Source organism: Drosophila rhopaloa, unplaced genomic scaffold, assembly GCF_018152115.1.
Source record: "Drosophila rhopaloa isolate 14029-0021.01 unplaced genomic scaffold, ASM1815211v1 contig_155, whole genome shotgun sequence".
Classification (NCBI taxonomy): Eukaryota; Metazoa; Arthropoda; class Insecta; order Diptera; family Drosophilidae; genus Drosophila; species Drosophila rhopaloa.
The window spans coordinates 7,151,670-7,167,878 of NW_025335034.1; the positions used below are offsets into that span (position 1 = coordinate 7,151,670).

Below are 16,209 nucleotides of genomic sequence, written 5' to 3' on the forward strand. Positions count from 1 at the left end.
CGGTGTGACCGTATGGCCGTATGTCGTGCAGGGCTGCCAACCATCGATTAACTATAGCCGAATATGAATATTTCGGAGACAAGGCTCGTTTTTTACACTTAGCAGCTTTTCTAAACAGCTGATTAAAAATGGAAGTCCTGAATGAGAGCGTCCCGCAGGCAGTTTCAAAGTCCCAAAAAAATGGCATCTCCACGGGAGGGAAAATTCTGATAGCGGCTACCGGCGGTATTGGCATCGGCCTGTCCATTGTCTGCGCCTCCTTTGTAGCACCCGCATTCAGGCGGATTTGTCTACCATATGTGCCAGCCACCAGCGAACAAATACAGAATGTCCTGAGCTTTTTGCCCAAGGCCGCGGACGGAAAACTGTTGGACATAGGCTCGGGAGACGGGCGCATCGTTGTGGGTGAGTTTGCTGAACCGGAGGAATCTACAAAAAGTCTATTTCACTTATGTAATCCTTTCCAGCGGCGGCCCAGCACCATAGAGCTCTGAGAACTGACGGCGTTGAGCTAAATCCATGGCTTGTATACTACTCCCGCCTGGCTGCATTGCATCACGGGGTTTCCAAGCAGACGAGATTCTTCCGGCAAGATCTATGGAAGTTCGATATCAAAGACTACAACTTCGTGGTCATATTCGGAGTGGAGCAGATGATGCAGGACCTGGAACATAAATTGGTCGCCGAATGTCCGCACAACACCAAGATCATTGCGTGCCGCTTCCCACTGCCCAGCCTGCAGCACGTTAAGATAATCGAGGATGGAGTAAACACCGTGTGGTTCTACGACGTGAAAAAAGAAAGCGGAAACAGCTAGCAAGAGTTTTTAAATGGTATTTTTATTGTTTTCACGCTAAGAAAACGGTGCTTAAGATAAATGCCAGAGGGGTTGGTCAGTAATACAAACTTTTTACCTTAAGAGAAAACGGGACAAGGACGAGAGTGAAATGGCTAGCGAAGCTATCCGGAATACCAATGGCGAAGGAACATTAAAAGTGGAGGCAGTGAAGCTGACTTCCATAAAAAATAACGCTAGAAACGTCGACCCATGTAAATGCACTTGGTGGCCTCCTCGCGATAGACATCAACGAATCCGATCCTGGAATAATAGTTCACCTGACCGACGTCCTCATCGGGGACACAAACATGAGCCCCAAAGCAACCATTGGCTCGCAGGGCGGCCAGGAGCACAGTGAGCATCCGCTTGGTAATGCCCGAGTCTCGCTCCTCGGCCTCCCGCAGAGTCCCGGAGATTAGTACGGCTGGAAAGGAGCCGCTCACCTCCACGGGACAGTCCTCCAGTGGCACGTTGCTGCTGGAGCAATGAAACTTTTCTACAAAGCGTGAAACGAGCCGCCTTACCTCTTCGTCACCCTCCTGCGGACAAAGGTCCTTTGGGTACTTCTCGCGCAGCTCCGTAAACCAGCAAAGCTGAAGGTTGCGTCGAAATATGTTGACATCCAATGCCGCGCAAGCGTAGCCTATGACTCTGTTGTTCTCATCGTAAGCCACAATGCAGAGCTGCGGGCTGAGGACGAGATGTCCACCTACCAGCCCATCCGCTACAATGCTGGTCACATTTGCCGGCAGCGGGAAAGGTATGTGGCTGCCTCCGTCCGGCTCTCCCTGCCACTGCAAATATAAGCGAGTGCACACATCATTGACGTTCTGCTCGTCCGCATTGCAGTAAGGCCTCAGGAGATAGTAATTAGCCGTGGGTTGTTCCGGAAGCTTATACACAAACAGGTCGTTGCCAGAGTCCACGGGCATCAGGCGCTGCAAGTCTGCAATGAGGCCGCCCCTGAAGACCCATGGCTCCTGGTCACCGGACATAAAAGCCTCTTTCCAGCCTTTGCTAAACCCTAAAAGGGGACGTGGAGGGAACTTGATTACCTATTACTGAAATACTGATCGTAACACTTACAAGTGTAGCTGCCTTCCGTGTAAGAAGACGTGTTATGCGGAAAGTGACCGAGAGCCAACCACTTGACGTAGCAGTTGAGTAGAGACAGCGCGCCGGAGATGTCCCACACATAGGAGTACAGCTCATGACAGATCTCCTTGTTCTGGCAGTTTGCGATTTTGATTAAAAGCCCCACGACGTCGGTGCAGAGTTCGTCAAATTGCTCACATCGCTGGTGCCACTCGGTAACCTCCGGCTTGGGGGTTTTGATGGCATCTATTACGCCACCAGCACGGCGTTCCTGCAGTATCACATTTGCGTTGCTCTTTAGCCAGTTGAATTCGACAAGCAGCTTGAGGCCACGGCTGCCGTGGTCGAAGGGCAGGTAGAAGAGATCGCAGAGCAGACTCAAATCCTCAACGGTTATCTTTGACTCGTATCCGCCTGCGGTCGAACTAGAGTAAAACAACCTTTAGTTTAGTTTTTGAGTTTGTTAATGGAATGTGTAGTGTGTGTAGAATGTCTATTCTAGCCAATTAACTCAAAATAAAACAAGAAAGGAACCAATCTTCGGCAAGCCGAAGCTTATATACCCTTGCAGTTATTACAAAACGACTACATTTCGATTTCTATGTCTATATTACTAAAAAACAATTTAGCATCGCTTCTATGGCAGCTATATGATATTGTTGTCAGATTTTAACAAAACTTAAAGCGTAATTAAATGATTACTATATCTCAAAGATATATTTTGGTAAATAGAAAAAAACGCAAAATAAAAATTTTTTTATATATATTTTTTTAATTTTTTGATTTTCCTATGAGAGCTATATAATATAGATGCCCGATCTTAATTTAATTAAAACCGCAAATCCGTATTATTTAAATATCAAATCCCAAAGAACAAACAAAAAATTAAAAACAACAAAGTTATACTTTTTTAATTTTTTTCCGATTGTTCCTATGGGAATTATATACAACCTTCAATAGAAAGACAACTTTTGGGAAAGTTTCAAGCTGATAGCTTTAAAAGTGAAGGACTAGTTTGCGTAGAAACGGAAGGACGGACGGACATGCGGACATGGCTAGATTGACTCTCCTGGTGATGCTGATCAAGAATATATATACTTTATAGGGTCGGAAGTGTCTCCTTCATTGCGTTGCAAACTTTTGACTGAAATTGTAATACCCTCTGCAAGGCTATAAACAAATCTACCATCACCAAAAAAAAATGGTATTTTTTTGAATGAATATTTACATACTTATTATCGATGATCTTAACAGACTGAGCTTCGTTCTCCTCTCCCATTTCCGCATTTAAGATCGGCGACGAAGTCCCACTCTCCACATGCATACTCTAGATAAACAGAATAGGTAGTTAATTACCAATTGTTCATATTTAACATCATACTAACATGCACATCATTAACAGACTCCATCAGTACATCGTCTGCCACCAGTTTGATCGCCTCCTCCTCCCTCGGAGAGACCTGAGAGGCTATGCTACTGCTGCACTCCATAGGCTCGTTGACTCCGCCACTAACTGGACTTAGACTGGCTTCGTCCAGCATTGTATCCACACTAAGACTGGCCACTGGTTCCTGCTTCTCCTCCAAATCGTCCATCTCTAGTTCAAGACGCTCCTTTGCCGATTCACTATTCGGTTTAATTAAATTGTTATCAAAAACTGCATTGTCCAGATCTACGGATGCCTCTACACTTTTCGCCTCCATTATGGGCACAGAGACAACGGAGATAGGTATCTTTTTAGGCAGTTCAATGTTGCTGGCAGCTGTGGTCGGTATGGGATTTATGATATCGTCGTTCGTAATCACTTTTGTGGGCGACACCAAAGAGTTCATCACTGGATTGGAGATAGGTGTCAGGGAGGAGGTCACAACACTGTAATTAATAATTTAACTGTGTGTAATAGTGGATTTTATACACAAGAAAACATAAATTTACCAAACATCAGCCAGGGCTTGCAGTTGGGTGGTGTTGACCTCTGGAACAGTCCTCGAATTCGTTGAAGTGGTTGTGGTGGTAGTGAGACTCATGCAGGTGTTGATAGAGGGTATAATGGGAATGATGGGCATGACCATTTGCACTTGCGGCTGCGGCTTTGTGATAGGTCCCCAGGCTTCCTTCTCCATGAAGAATTCCGGCAGCCAGTCCGTAATAGCGTTTCTTTAAATATTTTTCGGTTAGAATGCTTTGCTTAAGAACTTATCTTACTTTGACTAACTTAAGAGCCACTCGCGGGTGGTACACGTTCTTGGAGAGGAACTCCGCAGGCACCTCATCCTCGTTTTCAGTCTCCAGTTTAATGTCTGCGCTGAGCGAGCTGTTAACCTTGGAGTCCAGGCTACAGCGCGACCAGAAGGCCAGCGAGTGGATGGCAACGAAGTTTCCGTAGAATTCGCAGTTAGGGTTCGTCATAACGCCTCGCAGGTACGGGATCAACTCCGGCGACCGGCCACTGTATGGTCCCAGGAAGACGCGCTTCTGGTCGTAATCGTTGGCATGCAGATTGTCCCAGATGCACGGAGGTCGACGCAGAACCTCAGTTATCTCCTGAATGGACTCAATAGAAATGGTCTTGGAGATGACCTTGTCCCCCGTCCAGAGAATGTCAATGTCATTATTTAGCTTGGAGCCTAGAGTGTTGAGGTACTCCGACTCCTGGACGGTAGGCACGGCCCGTGAAGCACAGTACTGGGTTGGGCAGAAGAGAAACTTGGGGCTGCCCAGGTGCGTGTATATCTCGTTGGTGACCGACACGTGGGCATTGGCAAACGTCTGAAAGACCTCCTTGTCCGCCTTTGATAGCTCCGATTCGATGTCGTCGAATAACAGGGCGTAGGCTTCACAGCCGAACTGCGACACCTGATCCAGCTTGCGCTTCAGTGTGGCGATCTCCTTGGGGCTGCTGTAGGTCATGTCCAGTCCGGGCGAAAGGGCGTAGTAGAAGTTAATCCCGGCCTCTTTGGCTGCCGCAATCAGACCTGCAAAAATAGCTATTTACCGAAGGATTTGCTTAGATCAAAAGTTAGTTACTAGACAAGTGATCCGCCTCCTCCACGGTGTACAGCTCCCTCCAGTATGCCCTGTGCTTGTAGTCATCCTTCGGCGCGTACATGTAGGACGGACTGGAGCTCAATCCCATGGATTTAAGCTTCCGAAAAAGGTCCTTACGCTGCTCCGTTGTCCACGGCCGGCCGTAGAATCCCTCGATTACACCGCATATAAACTGCCGCTGGCCATCTGCTTGGCTGCCAGCTTCATCTGCCATTTCTCACGACCCAGGAGTTTTGATGTGGCGATTGCGAGAACCAAATAAGTGCAATATTTCTTCTCAGGATTTGGGAGAAGAGCCGTGTTCAGAGCTGCAAGAAACTTCGATACTACACCGATACTATCGAAGTTTATTTAATACTATCGGACACCGTCGATCTGGCAGCACCGTCAACTAAAATCCACACACATTTCATTTGAATGACCACATTTTTCTTATGGAAGCCCTTGTGTAAATTAATGCACATTAGGCAGCACCATGCACCACCATCCTCCAGACAGGAATTTCTTTATAGAATATCTGCAAGCAATTATTTAATAATTCATAAGTAAAAGCAGGAAAAAGTATTTTTAAAAAAGATTAATAGAGACAAATATTTTTTAATGGTGGCTCAGTGAGGGCACAATTTTCACATCTTTCAAAATACCCAACCATTCTACTGGTAGATCATGGATTTAAGTTTCTAACCGATCGTTTTTATGGGAAATCAAGTTAAATGTACATGTCTTTGTTTCCGTACACCAGTCTCGTAAAATTAAGAAAATGGGGGCACGCATCAATTTGTTTATAAATCAGATGTAAGCTATTTTTTAAAAGACCTCTTTTCTGTTATCGGCTTTTGTTAGATGGTGGCACCATGTGAGCACGAGTTTTAAATCTGCTTCACTGCCTCGAGCTTTATTTCGATTATGCTACCAATCCTCGACTGTCCCGCCCACGTTGGTATATCTCGATAGCTCGAGTTACGAAAAACTGTTCTTTAATTTTAATTGGTTTTAAAATGGAGTGGGCTATTTTTTATCATCTACGGCAGTAATTTTTCCGAAAGCGTTTTGAATTCAGTACAGTTTTATCTTTATTTTAATTTTATTTTTTTTTACCGTGATTCAACCAAGGTATAAAAAATATTAATGTTGTGCACTGTTTTGGTTGTTAAAATATTTTTAAAAAAAGTTTTGTCGATATTGTCTGCAACTCTAATGAATAAACAAAATTGTACTTTTTCGATTTTTAAAAGACCTAAGTCTGAATAGTATTCGATTTTTTAAAAATTCTGCTATTATTGTTCATTACAGTCACGATGAAGGAATGGTAGCGTATTTTACGATACTATTTTGCGTTCATTTATTTTAGTTCAGGTCAGTGTGACCAGTTGGGTACTACTTTTTAAAAGCGTTTCGGTATTCTCTACTTTAACATTTTTGTGCACACCGAAGTCGGCGTCTGTGGTTCCGTTCTGACGATTAATTCCTCTTTTTATTATTTTAATTTCTGTCGAGAGTACGCATTATTCCTTTAAGATGTCGATGTTTTGGGGTAAGTTCAACTATCAAAAATTAAGAATTGCTGTCCAGAGCTACTTAACCCCTGCCTCTAGCGTTTTACGCCTCCTGCGCTCTTTCCGCAGCCACGTGCTTGCGATTGAGTTGCCGGCAGCGTGGAGCGGCGCCATTTCTACGGTCAAAGTAAACCATGTTCATCTCGAATTCTGTCCTTGTCCAGGTTTGAACATGAAGCCTGAGCGCAAATACTCGCAGACGATCATCAAGTCCTTCCACATTTCGGGCGTCGCCCTCGACAAAGGCCAGGAGGCCAGGTTGTACCTGGCGGCCGAGAAGCAGGAGTACATCGTTGCAACCGTGACCAAGGCCATTCCCCAAGTGGCACTAGATCTCAACTTCAGCAAGGGCGATCGCATTATGTTTTACACTGCAGGTGAGGAGCCCGTGATGTTTAATTTCCAATGGCATATCCGTATGTAACACGTTTTTCCGCATTACAGGCGACGCCAGCGTTTCCCTGTTGGGCTATTTGCACGACATTGACTCCGAAGATGAAGACGAGGATTTTACCCTCGAGAACTTACTGAAGGGCAAAAAGGAGGGCAAAAAAAACAAAAAGCCAGAAGATGATGAGAATGAGAGCGGCGAGGAGGAGGAGGAGGAGGATGAGGATACTGACGACAGTCAGATTATAGGAGAATACGAATCCTTCCTCGAAAATGGAGAAGACGATGACGACGACGATGAAGAAGAGGATGGTGATGAGAGCGGTGAGGAAGAAGACGATGACAGCGACGATTCAGAAGCAGAGGAAGAACAGCCAAAGGCCAAGGTGGCTAAGCTGTCGCCCGCTGCCAGTGCCAAGAAATCGTCGAAGGAACAGAATGGCGTGGCAAAGAAAGAAGAGGCCAAGCCGCAGCAAAAGAAAAAGGAGAAGTCTGAGACCAAGAAGGAACAGCCTAAAGCTAAGGAGCAGCCCAAGCAACAGACGACCGGAGAGCAGCGCATCATCAGCGGAGGCGTTAAGGTTCAGGATGTGCTCGCCGGAAAGGGCGAGGAAGCCAAGCCGGGCAAACGCGTATCCGTGTATTACATTGGTCGACTGCAGTCCAACAACAAGACATTCGACAGCCTCCTGAAGGGCAAACCCTTCAAGTTCGCTCTGGGCGGCGGCGAAGTCATTAAGGGCTGGGATCTGGGCGTCGCCGGCATGAAGGTGGGCGGCAAGCGCCGCATTACCTGCCCCCCGGCCATGGCCTACGGCTCTCGTGGAGCACCTCCCAAGATTGGCCCTAACTCGACATTGGTCTTCGATGTGGAGTTGAAGGCAGTGCACTAAACGCACTCACTTAACATCATGTAGACTCGTAATCATATAGCCTTTAAGTATCCGCGTACAACTTGATAAAATATTAAATAAAATCTGTTTTTTACGCTGTTCATTAACCAACAGTTTTTTTTTAACAATCGCCTTTATTTGCCTATAGCCTATTCGCTCTTTTCAGGCGAACCCACACTCAGAAGGGGCTCGGACTGAAGCTTCCAGTGCTCTAGGACGTAGGGCAGCCGTTCGCTGGGATCCGTGCTCCAGTGATGAAGGCGGCACTTAACCCTTGCTTGCTCCAGCTTGTTAATTGTCACGGTGCAGTAGAAGTCCTTGTTCTCCTTCTTTAGATCGGGGCCCTCAATGCGCTCCTTTGGCAGGGTGATGCACTCCTCGCTGCAGTGAAAGCCGGTCTTGCGGAGCGAGGCTTTGATGTGCCAGGGCTCCAGCAACCAGGGTTCGTCCTTGTTCATTACCACAGCAAGGACAATAGACTCCAGCATATTGACTGTCCGCTGGGCGTAGGCCGAGCTGTGCTTTACGGCGGATTTTTCGGCCGCTGTCTTGGCGTACTTGGCCACATTCTCCGGCGTATTGTAGGCGGCCAATCCTGGCAGCAGCAGCTTGTTGTAGACGAAGTGTGGTTTCATAGACACAACGTCGCCCTTGTCGCCGACGCCCTCGACGAATGTTTTCAGTACCACCTCCATGTTGGGCCGCTTTTTTACCAGCGTGTCCTCCACCAGGTCGTAAATGAAGTATTTCGCCCGCATTCGGTGAGGCTTCTCATTAGTTTTGTGGAGCGGCGGGTCATATTTTCGCTTTAGTATGAACGTGGTCTGGAAAGGATTGAGTGGTGAATGGGGATCTCTTTCTTGATTGAATGCAAGTCTTACCCGCACCTGCTGATGCAGGCTGGAGACCGATTTAAGCAGATTTAACGGCGTTACGTATATGTTCTTCAACATTTTTAGCACCAGTACCATTGCGTAGCGTTGCCAGACTACACCGTTTTTTTTTGCCAGAGTTGACAGAGAGACTAATTTAATAATGTTCGCGTTCAGCAGTGTGATTTTCATTGATTACTTTGATTTATAATTTGTGTACATTTGATTTTTATTCGTTACGTTCATTTTTATCTAGTGCAACAGGAAAAATATTTTGTGTTCATAACAAAAATTTATTAGTCCATAAATCGACTTTATATCGATTGTTATGTTTTTTATACCCTTGCAGAGGGTATTTTCAGTCAAAAGTTTACAACGCAGTGAGGAGATATTTCCGACCCTATAAAGTATATATATTCTTGATCAGCATCACCAGCCATGTCCGTCCGTTTCTACGCAAACTAGTCTGTCAGTTTTAAAGGTCTCTGCTTGAAACTTTCCCAAAAGTCGTCTTTCTATTGCCGGTAGTATATAAGTCGGAACTAGTCGGATCGGGCGACTGTATCATATAGCACCCATAGGACCAATTGGAAGAATTGTTTTTTTTTTTTTTTGTTCTTTGGGATTTGACAATATTTAAATACTATGGAATTACGGGTTTAATAAATCGAACATCTATTTCATATAGCTCCCATAGAAAAATCAAAAAATTAAAAAATCGTATTTTGCTGTTTTTTTATTTATTAAAATATTCCTTTGAGATATATTAATTATTTACTATATCAGAGTAACGCTTTCAGTTTTGTCAAAAACAAAATACAGCGCAAAATCGACATGGCTTCATTGTTTTTAGTAATATAAGCAAGGAAATCGAAATATAGTCGATTTGTAATAACTGCAAGGGTATAAAAACTTCGGGATAACGAAGTTTGCTTCCTTTCTTGTTTAAATTGTAATATAACACTTATAAGTATTTTTATAATTAAAATCATTGTAATAATAATAACTGCTGTGCCTGATTTCTCGAAATAACAATCAGTTAAAATCAGTTATTTTTAATAATAAAAATCATTAACATTCGACTTCTAAAACAAAATCAGAGAATAACAGTAATTCTTTGAATAAAAACCATAAAATAACTTTTATTTGTAATTTATAAATTAAAATAAGAGCTTTTTTAAAATTTATTTAAAAAAACAGAACAAAAAAAATTTCATTTTTACTTTTTAAATTATAACGTTACTGCTTAAAGTGCAACTATGTCTAAAAAATTGCCGAATTAAAGTCTGGACAAGGGATTGGGGATTTACATTAAGTGTTGTAACTTGTATGTTGTTTATAAGAATTTTTAAATTTTAAGTATTGGCAATAATAGTTAAAGCAAAAATTATATTCATTATAGCAAAATCATTTCTATCAATAAATATCTTGAAAAGGCTATTTTACATTTCAAATCACTTTTAAAAAGATTTCATAAGTCGAATTTTTTACAAGAGCAAAAGTTTTTATTCCACAGCTCTCAGGCCTCAATAGTGTTTTCGATCCAGTCAACATACTTCCCCACCAGAGTGTAGACGCCTGGCCATCCGGCCAAGCCACAGGGTGTTGGGCCAAAGGACACCACGCCCGCCAGAAAGTAGTAGGTGTTCACTTTGTTCGTGTCCAGGCCGATGAGCGGGCCCCCGGAGTCACCGCGACAGGAGTCGACACCCTCCTTGCCGCCCGCACACATCTGCGTCTCCTCGAGCAGGATCTCCTGACTACTGTAGACGTTCTGGCACTCATCCATTCGGAATCCCTCCACGGCCGCCTTGAGCTTAAGGTTGCTCGCCGATAGCTGCTCTGTTTTGCCCCATCCGGCCACGTCCATGGTGATGCCGTCGAAGGTGGCCGCCCGCAGATTTGCGTCCAGGGGTAGGCAAATGGGACGCACAAAATCGGTGTACTCCACTTGCTGACCGAGACGCAGCAGGGCGATGTCGTTCACCTGGTTCTTGGATGCCGGTATATAGGCGGGATGCGGCACACTGCGCTCCACGGGCACGTCCAGATGCGCTGGAGCACAGTCCTTCATGCCGCGAACATCCACCTCGCAGTCTGGATTGGTGGCGGTGTCCCACTCGCCCAAACGGACTCCAGTCAGCCTCCAGTCGCTGGGCAGCGCCTTTCCATTGACGCAGTGGGAGGCTGTCACCACATACCGTGTGCTAATTAATGAGCCGCCGCAGTGATGACCCTTTTTTCCCTGGGCTGAAAGGAAGCATCGATGAGTAAGACTGTTCGGGCGAATTATACCTTAGTCACCCTTGGTGTATTCAATTAGAGCCATCCAGGGGAATTCGTCGATCTTGGTCTTCATACCGCCATATATGCGATTGGACAGGATGTTGCCGCATTGTCCTGGCAGCGGCAGCAGGCTCGAACTGGTCACGTTGGGTCTAGCCGACGTCGAAGTCTCCGAGGAGCTCTCCCGGTATCGATCTGGGCAGCAGATCAGCACTTTGCCATTCGTGTAGCCGCACTGGCTGCGGCTCAGGTAGAGCCGGTCCGTGTCCCGCAGCGGGGAGGTGGTCAGGAGACCGTACAGGTACTTACAGTCCTCCAGGTGGATGCACAGAGCCCGCTCTCGGTTGGGCGTTATGCAGCGCCCATAGTTGGGCACCTGGGCCGCCTCATTGGGGAAGTAAAATTCTGGAATTTCGCAGTTTTATTTATATAAGTAGCTTACCATTTTTGTGAATAAATTATATCTTTTGTTATAGAAATACGGAAACAGGTTTTGAACAATTTATGAAGGCCCGCGGCAAAGCAAATACTTTAAAGCTTGTCATTCCCAGCAGATGGTAATCATGGCAGACCTTTGTTTACTTACGGCCCGCTGATGATTTTGGCAACATTTCCAAGAAGAGGCAAATGAATGTTAGCTTCAACATTTTGATTACGCAAACGGACAGGCTTATTCTTTTTAAGACGTCGTCAGTGGTTTGTTTACTGCAATATTGCAGTTCCGTTGCAGAAGCAGTTATCAAAATAAAAGGTGCGATAATATGGACGTAACGATACGGGTACTAAAACGGAATTCCCACGGATCGGAGTGAAGTGAAGAGGCCGAAGCTGAGCTTGGCGCACGACTGAGTGTTTGCCTAGAATTCTCAGCCAATAAGCTTTTGCTCAAGCTTTTTGACAAGACTTTAAGTCAAATGTGAAAATTAGTGCGAATTCTTCGTTATTTAAAGTGAAAATAGATGTTTTACATTTTGCTCGCGGAAAATATAATGTAATTTTTCTGCTTCGATAATAATTTTTTACAAAATGGACGACCAAAAGTGATTAAAAGTAATTTTAAAAAATGTTTTTTAAATACAAAAATAAAAAACATTATTTCAGAATACTACGAGGCAAGAGAATATGAAATTTTTTGTATGCTATATATTCATCGTATGAATACCATGCCTCTACAGATTTATGGGCGTAATAGAGGGCGTGGATTTTCCAACTATGATCATTTTTGATTCTGATCAATAAAATACATTTTTCATATGTTGAAAAAACGGCTTTCAACCTGTTACATATATTTTACTCTGCGATGGAATAAAGATGGAATATGATATAAAGTAGTCAGACGATATAAATATCTTTATAAAGCTGTAATTAAAAGAAATTATTTCCATTTATAGGGCATAAGCCTTAAGTTCGTTCTATTGTTTAAGCATGTATGCATGTTTAAAAAGACGATTTAATATAAAACCTAAAACATGTGATAGGTTTCAGAAACCTATTATTTTTTTCAAAGGTAAAAAAGCTGGAGACATAATTTTTCTGCTGTCATATGATCAAATTTAGATTCAAAGGTAACGGTGGCGTTGCCAACTAATGCAGTATGACCAAAATTTTTAATAATTTTGCCATTTTTGGGCCTTTGCATATAGCGGTACGTCCAGCTGAGCGGTTTAGTCATTATTGTTAATAATTTAACTTTAAAATGTACGTAAATCAGTAAGGATTAAATAGGCGACGCCGATGGAATTCATGTGGTGCAGCCAAAAAGCATCGTACTAATCGAAGAAGAAGTAAGCGCAGATTTTACAGAAATGTGAAAAAATTCTTTCAAGTCTGGTCCATTTTTTTTAGCTTATAAACTATTCAAAATGCGTTTCGTCCGTCGGGGAACTGTCCCCAAAATCACAGCAGGTTGCTTTCTGGTGATATTGATGGTTACCTTGTATATATTGAAAGACGAGCGAGATTTGGATAAAAACGTTAAGATGTATGTATAGCTGTGCGTCGCGAGCGTTTTTCAGTATTGATCGTAGGATGTTTGCTTATATGAATGCTCTTCTGATAAAGCGAAATTATCGAGCGCTCTATAAGATCGTTGATGAATCAAGGGGTGTGCCGCCACCCCCATCTGCCCCTGGACAATCCGGACATCATGAAGTTCTACAAGCCCGTGGAACGAATCAACTGCGGCGAGGGAATGGATTGGGTGATATGCGAGGTTAAATCAGGGTTAAATTACATCCACAGGATATCATTGGTAACTCCCTATTCTGACACAGAAATCCATTTGCTTTGTTCGCCCGGAAATTGCGTCCAGCCATGAGGATGTGACATGTTTCTACACGGATATCATTCGCAAGTCGGACTACAAAGTACGCTTCGGAAGAACACTGCGCTTGAAGGAGCCCTACGTTCTACAGGCCAGCGACTTTGTCAAGGTGGCCTGCCGATCCTCGACCGGCGATAGGTGACTTCCATCTGACTCCCAAACCCTTACCCTTGCTTAACATGCTATATTTATTTACCTAGTTGGTTTGGAATGGCCCATGGCATTAGAGATACTGTGCCTCGTCCCCTGGCCGCCAATTTTTCCCCGAATCTGGCTGTTTTGCCGCCGGAAGCTGTGGCCCAGGCTCAGCTTCAAATGCAGGATGTGCCCACAGCGTCCTTCTACAATGTCCTCATGTTCGGCTTCGATTCGCTGAGTCGCAACGCCTTCATCCGAAAGCTGCCCCGGACCTACGAGTATCTCACCCAACAATTGGGCGCCACCGTTCTTAAGGGCTACAACATCGTGGGCGATGGAACACCGCAGGCCCTGGTGCCTCTGCTGACGGGTTTCACAGAATTGGAGCTGCCGGAGACGCGGAAGCGATTGTCCGGAGCGGGTAGCGTGGACTCGTATCCTATGATCTGGCAGGACTTTGCACGCCTGGGATATATGACTTCGTTTAACGAAGACCTGCCCAATGTGGGCACCTTCACCTACCGCATGACCGGGTTTGAGGCCCAGCCCGTGGACCATTACCTGCGCACCTATTATGTCCAGGCGGAGCACATGTTCGCCGAGAGCCAGCCCAACTGCATTGGCCACCAGCCGGATCATGTAACCATGCTTGAATACACTAAAAATGTAATTTTTATTCGTGTTACGTCACATTAATCGCACTAATTAATTATTTTAATCATGCTATTTCCAGTTTATGCTTAAGTATCGCGATGCCCCTCGTTTTGTGTTCAGCTTCCATGGCGGTCTGTCACACGATTCTATCAACCTGGTGGGCGCAGCGGATGATGATGTCCACGATTGGCTGGTGGCGCTAAAGGAACGATCGCTGCTAGACGACACAATTCTAATCATGATGGCCGATCATGGTAATCGATTTGCCGATGTGCGAGCCACACTGCAGGGCAAACAGGAAGAGCGACTGCCATTCTTTAGTTTCAAGTTTCCTGAGTCGTTTAAGAAGCGCTTTCCGCAGGAATACAAGAATTTTCTGGCTAACGAGCAGCACTTGACGACGCCATTTGACATACATGCCACACTGAAGCACATAATACGTAAGAATGAACTTTGTTAATTTCATGAAGTGACTAACTTATACTTTTTGTAAAGAACTGCAAACCGCTGTCGGGGAAGAACAGTTAGGAGGGAGCAATGATTGGAAAATAGAAACCAGCAATCCCGGGATTCACATCTCAGACTTGGCTCGGGGCCGAGCCATGTCGCTCTTGAATCCCATTCCCAGCAATCGATCATGTGCCGACGCTTATATAGAGCCACATTGGTGTGCGTGTCTTAATTGGCTGCCTTTACAGCTAAACGACTCCCGATACACCGGCATCATTTTTAAGGCAGCCCAGAGCATTGTCAGTGCCATCAACACGGCCACAGTCGAGCAACGCCAGCACTGTGCACCTCTGCAGGTTGGTAGAAAAACTACTAAAATCAATCTTAGTTGTAGTCTTATAAATTGTGGCATAGGAAAGATGTAAAAGCTAATATTTTGACTTAGTTTTTATATTCAGTGCAGTCCAGTATTTGTTTTGTACCGATTAAGCTCCAAAACAGCTCCACTGGATTTCCATTTTAATATGTTTTTATAATAGTTTGCTTGGTAATAAATAAATTTTTTTTAGTGCAATTAAGAGGAAGAGATTTGATAAGGTAGTTTCACTGTATGTGTACTATATAAACCACTGAGTAATCCAATCCGAAATTTGTGTTCTTTTGCAGCTTCTCCGAGTCAACTGGGCGCTGCGCCTGCAACCGCATAAGGAACTGCTACAATTCAAGACGAACAGCGACCAGGACGGCTTTCTGGCGGACATGACGGGTCAAACGCTGGTAAGGGATGAGATGTATCAGCTGCAGCTGGTTACGCTGCCCGGTGAGGGGCTGTTCGAGGCGAGTGTGGCCTATAGCCTGCACACGTTTAGTGCCACAACGAAACTCACGGATATCTCGCGAGTTAACAAGTATGGAAATCAGGCACGATGCATATACAATCGTGATCCCGAACTGCGGAAGTACTGCTATTGTCGCAACTAGTTCGAAGTCACAAAACCTAGTCCAAAACATAGAACTGCTAATCAATCGACTCGAATAGATTTTTGCACTGTTCCCAGCGCTAAAGTATTTTGAAGTTTGTCCAAAGTTAAAATATCTTATAAGTTAAAATATCTGCCTCATTTTGTAATATAGGTTCCTTTAATCAACGATAGAATTGTGGTAATAAAAAATATCTTTTGTATGTGCGAAGAAAGTAAAACGAGTCAACTCATGGCTTTTGGGTAATTTCAATTTTTTAGCAACTATTGGTTGTCATCATAAGTTATATTTTTAGACGCCTGTAATTGTTTATTTAAATACTTTTAAATTTAGCTTACACTTACGATAAGTATATACGCATATGGGTGTGGGAAGGGGGGATTGCACCAGATCATCCACATCTAATGATGTTCATGTACAATAAATTATTGGGTTAAAATAACTGCTTGCGTAAATTCGTAATTGCGTATATATGTACACATGCCAGTAAACTTGACAAACTAGACGCACTTCCTTTGGTTTATCCATACATAGTTTATATATTTCAAGGCTGATGCGAGCATTTCACTCCCTTTTACTGATTACTTGGGATTCATTAATCCTTTTCTTAAGTAGAGCTTAATATTTAATTTGCTGCTTCAGATCGACAAATCAAGCCATGGTAAACATGGTCTAAAATACACTG

General features: G+C 44.1%; 6 protein-coding genes across 7 annotated transcripts; 3 read left to right on the top strand and 3 right to left on the bottom strand.

The window, feature by feature from the left end:
* The first annotated feature begins 35 nt into the window (after nt 1-35).
* Nucleotides 36-825, top strand: LOC108048952 (ATP synthase subunit C lysine N-methyltransferase). The gene is made up of 2 exons (XM_017129925.1): nt 36-405; nt 468-825. Exons 1-2 carry the CDS (start codon nt 129-131, stop codon nt 815-817), a joined length of 627 nt encoding a protein of 208 aa, XP_016985414.1. The 5' UTR covers nt 36-128; the 3' UTR covers nt 818-825.
* Nucleotides 819-5,297, bottom strand: LOC108048951 (protein O-GlcNAcase). 2 transcript variants are annotated; one of them, XM_017129924.2, is made up of 7 exons: nt 4,961-5,297; nt 4,149-4,908; nt 3,869-4,090; nt 3,325-3,805; nt 3,166-3,260; nt 1,925-2,358; nt 819-1,862 (listed from the first exon to the last, which is right to left on the bottom strand). In XM_017129924.2, exons 1-7 carry the CDS (start codon nt 5,193-5,195, stop codon nt 1,033-1,035), a joined length of 3,057 nt encoding a protein of 1,018 aa, XP_016985413.1. In that variant the 5' UTR covers nt 5,196-5,297; the 3' UTR covers nt 819-1,032. The 2 variants fall into 2 exon arrangements, with proteins under 2 accessions (XP_016985413.1, XP_016985412.1); XM_017129923.2 differs by having other exon boundaries at nt 3,319-3,805.
* A 1,083-nt stretch (nt 5,298-6,380) lies between these two features.
* LOC108048961 (39 kDa FK506-binding nuclear protein) lies at nt 6,381-7,927 on the top strand. Its single transcript, XM_017129935.1, has 3 exons — nt 6,381-6,515; nt 6,702-6,914; nt 6,982-7,927. The coding sequence occupies exons 1-3, from the start codon at nt 6,500-6,502 to the stop codon at nt 7,818-7,820; spliced, it is 1,068 nt and encodes a 355-aa protein (XP_016985424.1). The 5' UTR covers nt 6,381-6,499; the 3' UTR covers nt 7,821-7,927.
* A 7-nt stretch (nt 7,928-7,934) lies between these two features.
* LOC108048962 (39S ribosomal protein L9, mitochondrial) lies at nt 7,935-8,838 on the bottom strand. The gene is made up of 2 exons (XM_017129936.2): nt 8,702-8,838; nt 7,935-8,644 (listed from the first exon to the last, which is right to left on the bottom strand). Exons 1-2 carry the CDS (start codon nt 8,789-8,791, stop codon nt 7,970-7,972), a joined length of 765 nt encoding a protein of 254 aa, XP_016985425.1. The 5' UTR covers nt 8,792-8,838; the 3' UTR covers nt 7,935-7,969.
* An 893-nt stretch (nt 8,839-9,731) lies between these two features.
* LOC108048955 (serine protease easter) lies at nt 9,732-11,811 on the bottom strand. Its single transcript, XM_017129929.2, has 3 exons — nt 11,565-11,811; nt 10,997-11,383; nt 9,732-10,942 (listed from the first exon to the last, which is right to left on the bottom strand). Exons 1-3 carry the CDS (start codon nt 11,623-11,625, stop codon nt 10,212-10,214), a joined length of 1,179 nt encoding a protein of 392 aa, XP_016985418.1. The 5' UTR covers nt 11,626-11,811; the 3' UTR covers nt 9,732-10,211.
* An 805-nt stretch (nt 11,812-12,616) lies between these two features.
* LOC108048954 lies at nt 12,617-15,744 on the top strand. The gene is made up of 8 exons (XM_017129928.1): nt 12,617-12,762; nt 12,824-12,959; nt 13,040-13,190; nt 13,252-13,439; nt 13,502-14,105; nt 14,173-14,533; nt 14,589-14,899; nt 15,210-15,744. Exons 2-8 carry the CDS (start codon nt 12,841-12,843, stop codon nt 15,522-15,524), a joined length of 2,049 nt encoding a protein of 682 aa, XP_016985417.1. The 5' UTR covers nt 12,617-12,762; nt 12,824-12,840; the 3' UTR covers nt 15,525-15,744.
* The last annotated feature ends 465 nt before the right edge of the window (nt 15,745-16,209 follow it).